Source organism: Amaranthus tricolor, chromosome 1 (genome assembly GCF_026212465.1).
Source record: "Amaranthus tricolor cultivar Red isolate AtriRed21 chromosome 1, ASM2621246v1, whole genome shotgun sequence".
Classification (NCBI taxonomy): Eukaryota; Viridiplantae; Streptophyta; class Magnoliopsida; order Caryophyllales; family Amaranthaceae; genus Amaranthus; species Amaranthus tricolor.
Genome location: NC_080047.1, coordinates 41732291 through 41747980, shown reverse-complemented (window position 1 = coordinate 41747980; position 15690 = coordinate 41732291). Strand labels below are relative to the sequence as shown.

The following is a 15690-nucleotide window of genomic DNA, read 5'->3' as shown; positions in this document are numbered from 1 at the left end:
GATATTGTTGGAAGACAGGATGTAATAATAAGTAGAGTTGATACCACGGATAACATAGCAGATCCGTTGACTAAACCACTCCCTCAGCCGAAGCATGAGAGTCATACTAGGTCTATGGGGCTTAAGCATATAGGAGAATGTCTTTAGGTTGTTTACTTCATGTTTACAATTATAAAGAATTTTGTTTACCATATGTTTGGAATGTTTATCGATAATATAAATGGTTTGTTTCTTATTTAATTGCTTGGTTTAGTATTAAATAAAATGTTCATATAATTTGTGTTTTCAATAGGACTATTGGAAACGTTTCGATAATGGAACCCTATAAGTAAACTGAAATCACAATTTATATAATGTCCCTAATCTAAATCACTAAATTGGACATAAGTGGTTTATTAAAGATTAGCATGTAATTAATTGATAGCTCGGTTCCATGGGCTATGGAAACATAGAGATGTTTAATCGATTACATGGATGCATACCTGATGCATTGAGACTTGACCTAATCTGATTCGAAAGGGCAGAATCGAATCCTTATATTTAGTGGATTCCTTAGACATGAGTATGTCTTAATCACTACGAAATAATTAGTTTAACCTTGACGCTGTTAAACGTCGTGCTGTAAAAGGAGGCTATAAAGGCAGTGATCAGGTGGGCTAAGAATTGAGTGGGAGTTATGGTCATACAAGAATGAATAAGTCCTCCTATGTGATAGGATTGGTGTGTAGGCCTCTTGATGAGCGAGAATTGAAAATTGCATGGCCATGCGGAATAAGATTAAATGGTTAATCCTTAGTTGAACAATTCGAACTCAGAGATCAAGAAACATAATTTGAGAAATAACACTGTGTTGTCAAATTTCACATTAAGTGGCTTAAGGAATTTATAATTGTGCAATTGTCTTCGGACAAGTGGGAGATTGAAGGAATATGTCCGTAGACATTTCCGACAATTACTAAATATAAATATATAGGATATTTATGAAGATAATAAAGTTAATTATTATTAGTAATTATATTTGCTTGCTAGAGAATAAATATAATTGGTGGGTCAATAATAATTGGACCACAACTAATATAATTAATCCTATAAGGTCTTACAAAAGAATCAATTGAACGGTAAATGACTCGGGCCCATTAGGAGTATGGGCTTGCGATCCAATTAGGTTAACAAAAGAATCGGTTTCTTTTTGACCTAGGTTACTAGTATTATATGAGGATATAATGCTAGTAGTGGAGAAGTGGGGATAATGGGACGATGGATGTGAGTATTATAAATATGTTTATTTAAAACTCTCACCATATATAATTCTCATATACAGTTATTGAAAAACCAGAAAAAGCAAGAGAAACAATCTCTTCCGTTCTAGCAAACGTTGGTGTTCAATTGATTCCGGTAGACCGAATAGAGGAGCAACGCTTGAGGCTCTCCATATTATCTTATCGCGTTATTTTCGTGGATTTCACGCTACAAAGGTAATATAGACTAATCCTTTTATATGATTCATATGTTTGATTATGTTTATGATCCTGAGATAGATGTTAGGGAAGTGTTTCCTGAAATTCCGCTTTAAGCATCCATCGTAACCAAACAGTTACTTCAATGAAAATTACCCTACACGACTTTACTCATAAAGTGTTTTTTTTTTTTTTTAATTGAAGGGTAGGGGAAGAAAAGAAGACTAGATGAGATCAACATAAAAAAATTAGTCACATCCTTATTTAATAGGAAAAATTAGAGTGCATAATATAATTTTTTGTTAATTTCTCTACAATAATACCAATTTTTGATTAATTATGAATAATATCAACTTAAGGAGAAATTTTTTCATAGAATAATATAAACTTTAGTTTATTAACTAATTTACTAAATTTTTTATAATATAATTTCCTATAGTTTGATTTTTAACATCTTAAGTTAGGAAAAACACCCTTTTCAGTTGGTATTATTCATGGTTAATCAAAAGTTAATGTTATTGTAGGAAAATAAGCAAAATGTTTCATATCTAAAAAAAAGTTGGTAAAATCTAAGAAATTTTTATAAAATAAATTGATTTAACATAATTTTGCTAACGTAGTTTTTGTAAAAACATATTTTTACAATTTACTATTGGTTAAAATTGTAAATGAAACAAAAGAAAAACTCATTATCGACAAAAAAAAAAAAAAAGAAGGAAGATATTTTACCTTTTACATAAAACACTATTAGTTTACAAAAGGTGCGTGTACGAGGTTTTTATTAGATAAAACAAATAAAAATGTAATGCAAATACAAAAAATTCTATTCGCTACTTAAATTTAATATTATTAAAGTAATTTTTTATATTGCATATTCTTTAAGAAACATAGCTAATGAACCTAAGAAGTTTATAAAAATTGTCTTATGTTATTAGTTTTGATGTCTTAAAAAATTAGTTTCATTATGTTTTTTTAATGAATTATTTAACAAATAATTACTCCATGTTACTTAAAAAGCCCGAAAGAAAAAAGCAATTGGTCAAAACAACAATATTAAATAGGTAAACAAAAATATATTACCAAATATATAAACACTATACTTTAATCGCCGTATATACAATTAATATAAATTAAAGAATAATCTAATCCCAAAATAAAAATAGACTTTAATACATCTTTATTTTAATTTACTTGCAGCGTTTGCGTTTTCACGCAATTTAATACATTAATTCAAATCTCAATATCTCACATTATATATGATAAAAAATTAAAAAATTGAATATTATTAATTCAAATCTCAATATCTCAATTAACTATGTATTAACTTGTAAATTAAACGCTAATTATAAATTAAAAATAATAAAAAAACAGTGCAATATTCGAAACCAAAAACGTATAAGTTACGAAAATAATCATCTCTAGTATAATTGTTTGAAAAATCTGAACTTTCTCCCTTTTGTCGGTGTGATTTTTGATTCAATTATTATTAATTTTTTAATTAATTTCAAGCTTTATGCTTTAAATTAAATATACTCGGCTTCTTTCATTTCTTCTCTAGCCTTCTCTCTTTCCCCCTTCATCACTTCTCTTCCTATCTCTTTCCTGGGGGAAGGTGGGTTGCACTGGAGCGCCGACATTATTGTGCACTGAATTCTGGATCTTAATCTATTTAGATTATTGGGTTTAATGAAAATTAATTGAATTTTTCTGGGGATTATTAGATCTTCCTTCTTGTCAAGTGTATAGTAAAAATGGAGGACTCACAAAATGGGGTTAGTTTCTATTTTTGCTTTTAATTTGATTTATTTTTTATCTTTTGATTTTTTTAAGAATTACCCATTTTGCATTTATTGGATTAGTTGCTATAAATACTTCATTTCTCAATTTTCTGCTATTGATTTTTGTGTTAATCATTTGCCCATTTTCTTAGCTGATCTTGGCTGATCTTGGGATTTCAGAAAGTAAAGATTATAACTTGAAATGAATACAATTTAAGCTGATCTTGGTATTAGTGGGAGCCACTTATGATATTGGCCTATTGGGTTATGGAATGTTGCAATGTTGTGGAATTTTCAGAAACATTAAAAAGATTGTAGCTTGAAATGCATACACTCTAAGTTAATTGTGGGAATTTTAAACTTTCAAAAGATTGTAACTTGAATTGAATTGAATCCGTATGACTTTTTGTTTTTTGCTGAATTATGTATTTGGGTATGAAATCTGAATCAATTATACTTCAATTTGCTGTGAACTGTTATCATATAGCAGTGTTTGTGCACTATTATGGTTATGATTGTTGGATATCTTGAATTATGTAATTGGGTTGGATTCCTATTATAAACATGAAGGTAAGGTTGTGTACAATCAAACCTGCAATCCCCGCCTATTCTAGGTTAGATCGACTTATAGGCATTGGGGTGATGGAATGTTGTTATGTTTGTTCGACTTTGATTGACAAAACTTATTTGTGCTTCATAATTTTATGAGTTGTGTGATCAAAACCTCAATGTGGGTTCTTGCTGATGTTGAATTGGATATTCTGCTTTTCTTTAGCTTAAGCCTGGAAAACAAACAAGTGAACAAGTATGTCAGATCTGTAGTGATAAAATAGGCACAAATGTACATGGAGAGCCTTTTGTTGCCTGTGATATCTGTGCCTTTCCTGTTTGCCGCCTTTGTTATGAATATGAGCGGAAGGATGGCAACCAATCTTGCCCGCAATGCAAGACGAGATACAAGCGGCACAAAGGTGTGTCAAAGTTTCATTTTGGCGTGTGTAATGGTGTTGAAATTAGTGCTGGAGAATGACGGTTAACAAATTTGGGTTCTTTACGTACAGGTAGTCCTGTAGTTCGTGGGGACAAGGTTGAAGATTCTGATGTTGACGATGGAAGTGACATCAACGAGCCAACGGGAGGTTCGATCTTGAAGGAGAAGCCACAAGAGAGAATGCTTGGTTGGCATATGAACAATGGACAATCAGGGGAGCTTGGTCCCCCTAGCTATGATAAAGAGGTTCCTATGAGCCATATCCCTCGTCTAGCGAGTGGCCGCACGGTATTTTTCCTTGTATATCTATATTGTGTGTGCTTCTTTCTGGTGAAGTGAGCACCTTTTAATGCTAATGAAATGTTTGTGATTGTTTCTTAGATCTCTGGAGACCTATCGGCTGCATCCCCTGAACGTTTCTCAATGCCATCACCTGGAACCAGCACCGGAGGTAATAACAAGGGCTTTTTATATACTTGCAGTGCCGCAGAACAATAGACGAACATTTTACTGAATTTGCAATCAAATGCTGTGCTTTGTTGTATAATTAATGTTTACGCTCCTGGGGAATCATCTGCTTTGCAGCTAATGTTAGATTATCAAGGGAATTTGCTTCTCCTGGATTCGGAAATGTAGCTTGGAAAGAAAGGATTGATGGTTGGAAGATGAAGCAAGAGAAGAGTACAGCTCCTCCAAGTGTTAGTCATGCACCTTCAGAGGGAAGGTTTGGCGGCCATGATATTGACGCCAGTACCGATATTCTCATGGATGACTCTTTATTGTGAGTTTTATTTTCAAGTAATTTACTGGGATCCTGTCCGTTGTTTAGTGTTATATATTAAGGATCACTACTCAAGTTCTGCTGATCCATGCCTAACAGTACTCGCCTGTTGTATGCCATTTTTTGAATCACTTTTCCTTCACTTTATAAATGCAGGAGTGACGAAACACGCCAGCCATTATCGAGGAAGGTTCCCATTTCTTCATCCAAGATTAATCCTTATAGGATGGTTATTGTTTTGCGACTGGCTGTTCTTGGTATATTCTTGCATTATCGTATTACAAATCCCGTGCCAAATGCCTATCCTTTGTGGCTGATATCTGTCATTTGTGAGATTTGGTTTGCTATATCTTGGATTCTGGATCAGTTTCCCAAATGGCTTCCTATCAACCGTGAAACTTATCTTGACAGGCTGGCCCTCAGGTACCAAGCTGACTTTGTATAATTTCGTTCTAGTTATGAATCGTATGATTTAGTCATGGTCTCATAGCTCTTATGCTTCACTTATGTCTTTGTAAAGGTATGATCGTGAAGGGGAACCATCACAGCTAGCCGCCGTTGATATCTTTGTCAGTACGGTGGATCCATTGAAGGAACCACCCCTTGTCACCGCCAATACCGTGTTATCGATTCTTGCAGTTGATTACCCTGTTGACAAAGTTTCTTGCTATGTCTCTGATGATGGGGCTGCTATGCTGACATTTGAAGCTCTTTCAGAGACATCGGAATTTGCAAGAAAATGGGTTCCATTCTGTAAAAAATATGATATTGAGCCACGTGCTCCAGAGTGGTATTTTGCTCAGAAGATCGACTACCTAAAAGATAAGGTTCAGCCTTCTTTTGTAAAAGACCGCAGAGCAATGAAGGTAAGAAATTGATCGCTTGCTGTACCAGGTTCTGTATTGTAATTCTTAATCTTGATTTACATAATGGGTTTACTTGCCCATCTCCTCTGCAGAGAGAATATGAAGAATTCAAAATCCGTATCAATGGACTTGTTGCGAAGGCACAAAAGGTCCCAGAAGAAGGATGGGTCATGCAAGATGGGACTCCTTGGCCTGGAAACAATACCAGAGACCATCCAGGAATGATTCAGGTTTGTCCTAATATACTGCAACTAATGTGATATGAAGCTTTTTTTCTTCTGCACTTGTCCTTTGTCTTAAACCGTAAAAACCTCCAAGGCTTGTCAAAAGTGCATTCATGCAAGAGAAGTAAATAAACCGTTCCATCGAGGAAGATTAAGTTTCAGACTTTCAGTTCTTTTGTAGTTCGTCCATCTGTTTTGACCACCTTGAATCATAGTGCAAAAACAAAGCCGTATCGTATTGGTCGTATTTTCAAGGTTTTCACATTTACCGAACTGATATTACCTGTACCGTAAAGGTCTAAAAACCACGTTTTAAGCCATTTCAAGCGATATATCATGGTTTAGGCCAAAATTTGGCGATACGATAACTTCATCACCCTCGTTACCGTATTACCGTGTCCGTTACCGCAACCGTGACCATTATGGCATTACCGTATTTTTGCACCATGGCTTGAAGTGAATAACTCAAGTTCCCTCGATGAGAAAATAAAAAGGCATCAGCTTCTTTTCCTACCCTAATTTATGTATAGTGGCTGACCTATTTTTTCCTGTTTTTCTCATTGATTTATTGATGGAAGTTGTTGTATTATGTTAACATGTGTCAAATTTAGAAGCTGAAGGGTGTTGCCCGTTTACTATATATGTTCTCTTCTCGTTGCAGGGTTAAGGGTTGAACTTCTAGTATGTTCTTTTTAGGTTTAAGTTAGTTTAGTCATGGAAGAAATTGGTTAAAACAGCTGTATGATTTACTACACCTTCCTAGTTTAGTTTCATTATATAACTAGTGTTTCTCGCAGGTTTTCTTAGGCCAGAGTGGAGGACTTGATACAGAAGGTAACGAACTTCCACGTCTAGTTTATGTATCTCGTGAAAAACGTCCAGGGTTTCAGCATCACAAAAAAGCTGGTGCTATGAATGCTCTTGTAAGTAGTTATTCTCTTAACTACAGTTTTTCTTATTTTTCTCTTACTCGGATGTGTCATCTTGAATCCTCACTTTATTCCTCCCCGCAGGTTCGTGTGTCAGCCGTGCTCACTAACGGTCCATTCTTATTGAATCTTGATTGTGATCACTACATTAACAACAGTAAGGCTTTGAGGGAAGCTATGTGCTTTATGATGGACCCGAACCTTGGAAAATATGTTTGCTATGTACAATTTCCACAAAGGTTTGACGGAATTGATAGGAATGATCGATATGCTAATCGTAACACTGTCTTCTTTGACGTGAGTATTATTATCCCGTATTTTTGTGCTATATGTTCGTCTTTGCTCCCTGTTTCATACTCTCGACTCAAGCTTCTGCTCTTTTGTATCTTTAGATCAACTTGAGAGGTTTGGATGGTATCCAAGGTCCTGTTTATGTGGGTACGGGATGTGTCTTTAACAGAACAGCTTTGTACGGTTATGAGCCTCCTCTTAAACCAAAGCCCAAAAAGAAAGGCATTTTGTCTTCTTGCCTTGGTGGGTCTAGAAAGAAATCTGGCAAAAAAGACTCTAAGAAGAAATCAAATAAACATGCCGACCCTACCGTGCCAATTTTCAATCTCGAAGATATCGAGGAAGGAGTTGAAGGTATTTTAGTTTATTCATAACTTGTTTCCGATTTCAATATTTGTTCAATTAATCATTGGAAAGCGGAGGTTGTAAATTAGTGAATGAAGCAAACAAACGCTGATCTGTCCCATTAGATACAGGCCCTCTCTTGAGAGACCGTCTATAGTATAGACGCCTCTCAAAAGAGACCAGCCCACATTCTCAAAAATTTTAAAAAGAAAAAAAATTTAAAAACTGACGCGCGCGGTTGAGCCTATTTGGAGTTGGTGTTATAACCTATTGAAGTTGGTGTTATAACCTATTAAAGTTGGTATTATAACCTATTAAAGTTGTTATTTGGAGTTGGTATTATAACCAATTAAAGTTGATATTATAACCTATTTGGAGATTCCAACTTTAATAGACTATAATACCAACTCTAACAGGTTATAATACCAACTTTAATAGGTTATAACACCAACTCCAAATAAAATTACACAAGGCGCATTTTTTTTAAGTTTTTTTCTATGTAATAATGGGCTGGCCCATTTGAAACGCGTCTCTTATAAAAACAGTTTCAAGTTAGAATTTGTGCATTAGAAATGCATCAAAAGAGAAAGAGGGTAATTTTTATGAAAGTGGTAATAAATGAAGTGAGAATAAATTGTGTGGATGAATTAAAAGAGAGTCAAAATGTATGGATGAGATTAAAAGAAAGTGGTAGGTCATTGTCCAAAAATAAAAATGATGCAAATTAAGTGGAAGGATTAATATTTGTTTGTTGTGGTAGGTGCTGGATTTGATGACGAGAAGTCACTACTTATGTCTCAAATGAGCTTGGATAAAAGATTTGGTCAGTCGGAAGTATTTGTGGCTTCGACACTCATGGAAAATGGAGGTGTTCCGCAGTCTGCTACCCCTGACACCCTTTTGAAAGAAGCTATTCATGTCATCAGTTGTGGGTACGAGGACAAGACTGAGTGGGGAGCTGAAGTATGTCGCTTTATCCTTTCGAAATTATTCTTTTCCCGTCATTTGAACCTTTTCTTGTCTATGTTTTTTCTTGAGCATGAGAAGCACCTTGCTCAAGAAGACTTTCCGGTGCATTTTAGTAGTGTTTTTAGTGCATGAATGTTAAGTACTACAAATTTTTTTAGTGTGAATCATCATAAACCTATTGACCGAAAACCGCTCTGATGCCCTGATATGTATAATTGAAAGGCCTTTTTCGGTTATATTTTTAATATAACTAAGGAATTAAAAGAGAGGGGGAATTTCAGCTCTAAAATGAATGCCTATATCTCACAAAGAGGTACCTACGTTACTCGGACTTATTATTTTTCTTCATGTACCCGTGTCCGATCCTTGATGCTCAGACATTGGTATGGCACTTAGACACTTCATTTTAGGTGTAAAATTGAATATTTAGACGTATCTTACACTTGGACACGTATCAGTATCCGTCATTAGTACCCGAATCCAAGTAACATAGTGATTTTTCTTTGTTTTTAGGTGTAAAATTGTCTCGTCATCTTCGTGTTTTTCTTTGTTCCCTGTTCCCCTTTCTTTATTCCAAGGTGATTTTCAGGGGATTTTGTTCGCTTTTGTGTCGTGCATTTTATCATTGTTTATGCATCACGCCATCACCACTCACTACACAAATTTCTTATCGGTTACTATTTCCTTGCAGATTGGCTGGATTTATGGTTCTGTGACAGAAGATATTCTTACAGGATTTAAAATGCACGCTAGGGGATGGCGATCAATCTATTGCATACCAAAGCGCGCAGCTTTTAAGGGATCTGCTCCTATCAACCTGTCTGATCGTTTAAATCAAGTGCTTCGGTGGGCTTTAGGTTCCGTTGAAATTCTTTTCAGTCGTCATTGTCCCTTATGGTACGGCTACGGTGGACGGTTGAAATGGCTCGAAAGATTTGCCTATGTCAACACCACAATTTACCCTCTCACATCAATCCCCCTTCTCGCGTATTGTACCTTGCCAGCAGTTTGTCTCCTGACTGGGAAGTTCATTATTCCTCAGGTAACCACAATTTGATTCTAATGCTTTATTAATTTCTCGAGACTATATTGAAATTATTTCCACTTTTTCCTTTCAAATGACGGTAAAACTTAAAGATACTATAACTTGTGAGTAAGAAAATGAGTTTTGATCAACACTTTCGGGGAAAATCATTCCAAGTAGTTTCAGAAAAAACACTTATAAGCTATGTTACTCGGACTCTTAATTTTGCTTCACGTACCCGTGTCTGATCCTTAATGCTCGGACCTTTGTATGGCACTTAGACACTTTATTTTAGGCAGAAAATGGAATATTTAGACATATCCGACCCTTGGACACGTACCAGTATCCGACATCGGTACCCGAGTCCAAGTAACGTAGCTTTTAAGTATTGTCTACAAAAAATACAACATTGATATTTAGGAGAGTAACCCGGTGCAAATTTTGGTATTAAGAGTCGGTCATAAACAACCTCGTGTGGGAGCCACTTGATGGCATTGTGGTAATGGATTGCTGATGCTTGAGCTTCCGCTATTGACTTTTTTAAAATAAATTTTTTGTTTCGTTTTAAATTGCAGATTAGTAACTTGGCTAGTATTTGGTTCTTGTCGCTCTTTCTTTCCATCTTTGCTACTGGTATACTGGAAATGAGATGGAGTGGTGTGGGAATCGATGAATGGTGGAGGAACGAGCAATTTTGGGTTATTGGAGGAGTTTCAGCCCATTTATTCGCTGTTTTCCAAGGTTTGCTCAAAGTTCTTGCTGGAATCGATACCAACTTTACCGTCACTTCCAAAGCATCAGATGAAGATGGGGATTTTGCCGAGCTCTACATGTTCAAATGGACAACTCTACTCATCCCACCGACTACACTTCTTATAATAAACCTTGTCGGAGTCGTTGCTGGAATCTCCTATGCTATCAATAGTGGCTACCAATCTTGGGGTCCACTTTTCGGTAAGCTATTCTTTGCCTTTTGGGTGATCATCCATCTTTATCCGTTCCTCAAGGGTCTCATGGGCCGCCAAAACCGAACCCCTACCATCGTTGTTGTTTGGTCTATTCTCCTTGCGTCCATCTTTTCCTTGTTATGGGTTAGAGTTGATCCGTTTACAACCCGGGTGACTGGTCCCGACGTTGAACAATGTGGAATAAATTGCTAGAGTGGCTCGAGAAACAGGAATATCGATTCTCAACAACTTCTTGGATCTAAATACATCATCGACATACCTGAAATTAAACTTATACGTATAAACAGTTTGAGCACATATACAACGACCCATTTCTGTTGTTTAATAGTTCATCTTTCGCCCTTATTCATTTCCTACATTGTTTTCGTGGACCGAACAGTTACGTGTATTATTATTTGTTAGTAAGTTAATTGTATCTTTCGATAGGTCATAAACTATTGTATCCGAACCAGAATGGCCATTAAGCTTGGCCTTTAAGTTAATTTTTTGATTCATTTTGCGGCAGTAAATTTCGATAAGCAATTACCTAAAAGGTTCTAATGTACTGTATTGTATGAACATGTTTATTTACAAGCTTCTCCACCAAATGGTGGTTGATTGATACACCATTTTTTCTCTTTGTTTTCTTGGATTTACCTCTATTGCTCATCTTGTTGGACATTATTGCTTCTTTTGTGATTGATCATTTAATCTACTTATTTCGAGCGACAAATAGATTTTAAATCGGAGTGTTTGGTAGATGATTGTTGATTGTTGGTTGTTGACTTAATAGTTGGTTTGTTTACTAAGTGAATGTTTTGGCTATTTTATTGGTTTTTAAGCTAGCTGGATAAGTCATTTGTTTAAGGAAATGATTGAAAAATTTTGGGTATTAGTATGTTGGTTGTTTATTACTTTCTTAGTTCATTTGAGATTGTAACGTTTTCTCCCATAAATGTTTACATGGATTTGTGTAATATTGCAATTGTAATGGAACTAATGATAACTAATGATGGAATCAATGAGTAAAGAAAAAATGGGCAAACAAGGTAAAGTGAATGAAAGAAGCCAAATAGGATTAGTCCATTCATTTTGGCTCAAAAGTTTAAAAGTCATTCACTTCAATTTCTTTTGATTTTTGTTAAATCAACACGACAAAAGCTAAAAGTCTTCTAAAAATCACTCCAAAGTATGGTGAAGAGTGAACGTGATTTCATTTTATATATAGTTAATCAGTCTCAACATCAAATCATGTGATTTTCAGTTTTGGTTAAATTTTTTTATATTTATCCCTTTTAGGTGAGAATCACTCAATCACATAATAATGATCAATATTCTCGTATAAAGTTATTTGTAATGAATTCAACTAAAATTTAACATGTCTAATATTATATCACATTGTTGTTTAAAATTAATTCTATGACATCATCGTCATTCATCCTTGTGTTTCATTTGCAAAAACACACATAAAAATTTCTTGGAAAAATGGCACCATAAAGAGTTTGGAGGACAAATCCTCAACCATTACAGGACAATTGTTGGCTTAAAGACCCTTCAATGTTCCTATTTTACCTGTTTTACTCATCTTTCGTTGTGGAAAGATTTCAGGTGGGTCCCCCAACGGTCGATTCCATTTATAAAATACCCACTAACATTTGTGTAACTCAAAAACTTTAATAAAGCAACTGAATTTAGTTCATTCTTTCCACTCCTGCTTAATTTATATTTTGGGTTGAATATTTATATCTGTATGTATATTGAACTAATTGATTATCCTTGTAGTTCGTTACATGTTGTATAATTCGATATTAATTAGATTTTGTGTCAAATGACTCGAATCCCCTTTATCGATTTTACCAGACCATTGAAATTCCAATAAAATTGGATGCTATTAGTTCTCAACTCTTATACCTTGTTCTCCATGTTGGATTCTTTCTTAATTTATTCATACGGGGTTTTATACTGGTGTACTCTTGAGTTGTGTCAATTACTACCGAGCAGGGTTGACATAAAGGGGTGGGCGAGAAGGGAATTCGCCCAAGGCCCGGCCCATTCTTTATACATTAAAAACAAGATTAGTTAGTCACGCTGTTTAATGTTGTTGCAAGCTTTTTGATTTTTTTTAAATCTTAATACATTACTCCCTCTGTTCTTTTAGAGTTGCACCAAAGAGAAATTAGATTATTTTTAAGTAATTGGTAATAAATGAAAAAAAATACGGATAAAATTAAAAGAGAATTAAAATATATGGATAAGATTAAAAGGAAGTGATACGCGGACGTAGTACTACTCATGCCCCCACACTCAGAATCTAAACTAATCTTTGACTAAGAATTAATGGATTTTGCTTAGAACCAGTACATACCAATACTCCCTGCGCCCCACCAAATTAGCCTTAAAAGCATTTGATAGAGAAATCAAGAATAAACATGACAAAATTAAATAGCAATTTTTTTTGTTTTGATTAAGGGTCCTTAGATTAAGGACAAATATTTAAAATGTAAATAAAAGTTAAAATAGGAAAACAAAGTTAGTTAGATAGATGATTAAAGGAATTTGATTGTTAGAGAGGTGGAAAAATTAATTATAAGGTAATGAAGAATGGAGAAAATAGCATTTAATTCCCTTATTTTGGGTATAAATTTACCCTTGGGGAGGATGGGAGAATTCTTTACCTCCAATATCTTCTTTTGTTCATTTTTTTTAATAACATCTTTAATTACCTTTGTTATATTATCTTGACTTTTTTTCTCCTCTTACATATTTACTCTCAATCCAAGAGACCCCTAAAAGTTAGATCATAGGGTAAAAATGCGGTTTTAGTAGCTGTCGTGGTAACGGTTGCAAAACAGATTTTACAGCCAATACGAATGATTTAGCGGCCAATGCAGTCTATACAATATACTCAAAAACCTTTACAGTATGGACGCGATAAGATGATGCGGCCTTATTTTTATATAGAATAGACTAAGAAAAGGAAAACATTAGATAAAAATCAAACTCAAAATCTTATTTTAATAAGTAATAATTGCTTTTCGATCCAGCAGAAAAAGCCGATTTTTTAAAATTATAGCTAGATTTTGATGAGTCATTTTGATGTATATTTCTGTACAAGTAATAAATGAAAAACACCTGTGTGCTGAATTTTTTTGAAATCTTGCATTTATGAAACTTCTGCAAATTGGTGAAAGTATGCTAGTGCTGAAAATTATTCATGATTTTTCAGGGAAAATACTGTATGTTTATCAAAAAATTATGTTATACTTCATCCGTTTTGACTTATTGGTACTATTTATCGTTCAAACTTATTTTATATATTAGTCAAGAGAGATCTTATTTGAATTATCTAATCGCATACTTTCATAATATTAAAGTTATATAATTTTTAAATGTGCATATATTTCAATATATAAATGATCAAAGTAATACATTAAATTGCATAAAAAGTCAAATATAGCAACGGAAGTACAATAGTTATTATCAATCTTATCACGAAGCATAGATTAACTAGATTCTGTCAACAATTTCAAAATTTAATGTCAGCAATGTAGTAAAATTAGAGAGATAAAAAGTAATATTTATATTAAAAATAATCAAACAAATAAACTAAATAGTAGGAATAATTATTTCTAACTAGATTCCAAGACAAATATAATAATTGTATTCCATCAACATAATTGAGGTGTATTGCAAAGAAAAATTGCTCAGCCTCTTCTAATTCTGACTTAAATGTCATTACTAATCTTCAAATTTTCTTCTACCAAAAATTACTAGCCCCACAACGATAGATTGACCTAATAATTAAATTTAACTTACTTATTCATATAATTGCTGAAAATAAATTTTTGACTTACAAAGAAGTAAAGATTTTTATAAACAATAGGTTGACTAACTTCGGCTGCTCTTGTACGAGACTGTCTCTAAAAAAGATAGACCTCAAAACAAGAAAGCCACAAGGCCACACTTTTATTTTCTCTTTAATTTGTATTAATTAGGTTATTTAGCCCATACATCTAACGCGTCTCTCCAAGAGACCATTTCTCACAACAAAGAGAATTTATTTAAAAATAAATAATAAATATATTTATTTTTAGCGAATCAAGGAAAAATTAATTTATTATAAACAATAAAAAAAAACTATTTTCTCCCCCATCCTAAAAAAAACCCACAAATTTGAAGTTACAAATACTACATTTCCCAATACACCCAACATAAAAAAAATTACAAAATCAGCATTACATAACATGAAACATTGATGATAAATGACTCACTTCTTTTCTTCCTCAGCAGCTGCTGGCGGAGGCGTCGGCGAAGCAGCCGCCATTGGTGGCGGAGGCGGTGGTGGCAGCGGAGGAAGGCCGCTATCGAGGCAACTCCTACAGTTTCTTTCGACCCATCCTTCAATATCATGGTCACCATTACCACCAAGGTGTCTTCCTCCGCACAACCGTGCAATGATCCCGGCTATCACCGCCACGATCGTTATCACCGCTAACACAACTACTAATGTCTCTAACGAGCGGTGGTTATACCGCTCTGGGTCTACCTCCACACGAGGTGGAGGTGGACCCACTAGTGGTGGGAGTTCATTACTATTCTCCCATCTTCCCAGTACTTTTATCCAACTATTTGGATATTTTGACATTATTAAATTTTAGGTAAGTTGATAAGTGTATGTATAATGTATGTTGTAAAATGTAAGAGTAATGAAGATTTTGAGGTTTTTTTTTTTTTTTTTTTTGAGTTTTAAGATAAAGGAGGAGCTAAAGAAGAAAGATACTCCAAAAGGGTGGTTTAAGGGAATATGGTGTAAGCTTAGAATCTCTTATATGCTTTGTAAATGTAATTATTGTGTGTTTTTTTCCATTTGGTTTTCCTGTATGTATGTCCCACATGATGCTTTGGATGGTAAATAGATGTAGGTCTACCAAGTAAGCAATTGTACTATTGACTATGTCCTACTAAGTTTGTTCGTCATAACTTCATTGGTTCTAAAATATTTGCTCCATAATAATTATTGATATTATTTATCATTTAAACTTATTTTATATATTACGGTAAATATATAAGAAAAAATATAGTCAAGTG

The 15690-nt window shown here is 34.2% G+C and overlaps 2 protein-coding genes across 2 annotated transcripts; one reads left to right on the top strand and one right to left on the bottom strand.

Annotated features, from left to right (window-relative positions):
- The first annotated feature begins 2995 nt into the window (after positions 1-2995).
- Positions 2996-11226, top strand: LOC130824002 (cellulose synthase A catalytic subunit 3 [UDP-forming]-like). The gene is made up of 14 exons (XM_057688868.1): positions 2996-3229; positions 4011-4206; positions 4297-4514; positions 4608-4677; positions 4812-5007; positions 5164-5430; positions 5528-5873; positions 5966-6103; positions 6895-7020; positions 7111-7323; positions 7419-7671; positions 8423-8625; positions 9323-9673; positions 10231-11226. Exons 1-14 carry the CDS (start codon positions 3209-3211, stop codon positions 10813-10815), a joined length of 3183 nt encoding a protein of 1060 aa, XP_057544851.1. The 5' UTR covers positions 2996-3208; the 3' UTR covers positions 10816-11226.
- Positions 11227-14438: 3212 nt separating this feature from the next.
- On the bottom strand, positions 14439-15390 carry LOC130822364 (uncharacterized). Its single transcript, XM_057687654.1, has one exon. The coding sequence runs from the start codon at positions 15245-15247 to the stop codon at positions 14870-14872; it is 378 nt and encodes a 125-aa protein (XP_057543637.1). The 5' UTR covers positions 15248-15390; the 3' UTR covers positions 14439-14869.
- Between the last annotated feature and the right edge of the window lie 300 nt (positions 15391-15690).

Bases quoted from the DNA above. Each gene is read 5' to 3' on its own strand.
- LOC130824002 (XM_057688868.1), top strand. From the start codon at position 3,209: ATGGAGGACTCACAAAATGGG. The intron at 3,230-4,010 runs GTTAGTTTCTAT...GCTTTTCTTTAG, and splicing joins TGGAGGACTCACAAAATGGG to CTTAAGCCTGGAAAACAAAC. The intron at 5,008-5,163 runs GTGAGTTTTATT...TTATAAATGCAG, and splicing joins CTCATGGATGACTCTTTATT to GAGTGACGAAACACGCCAGC.
- LOC130822364 (XM_057687654.1), bottom strand. From the start codon at position 15,247: ATGTCAAAATATCCAAATAGTTGGATAAAAGTACTGGGAAGATGGGAG.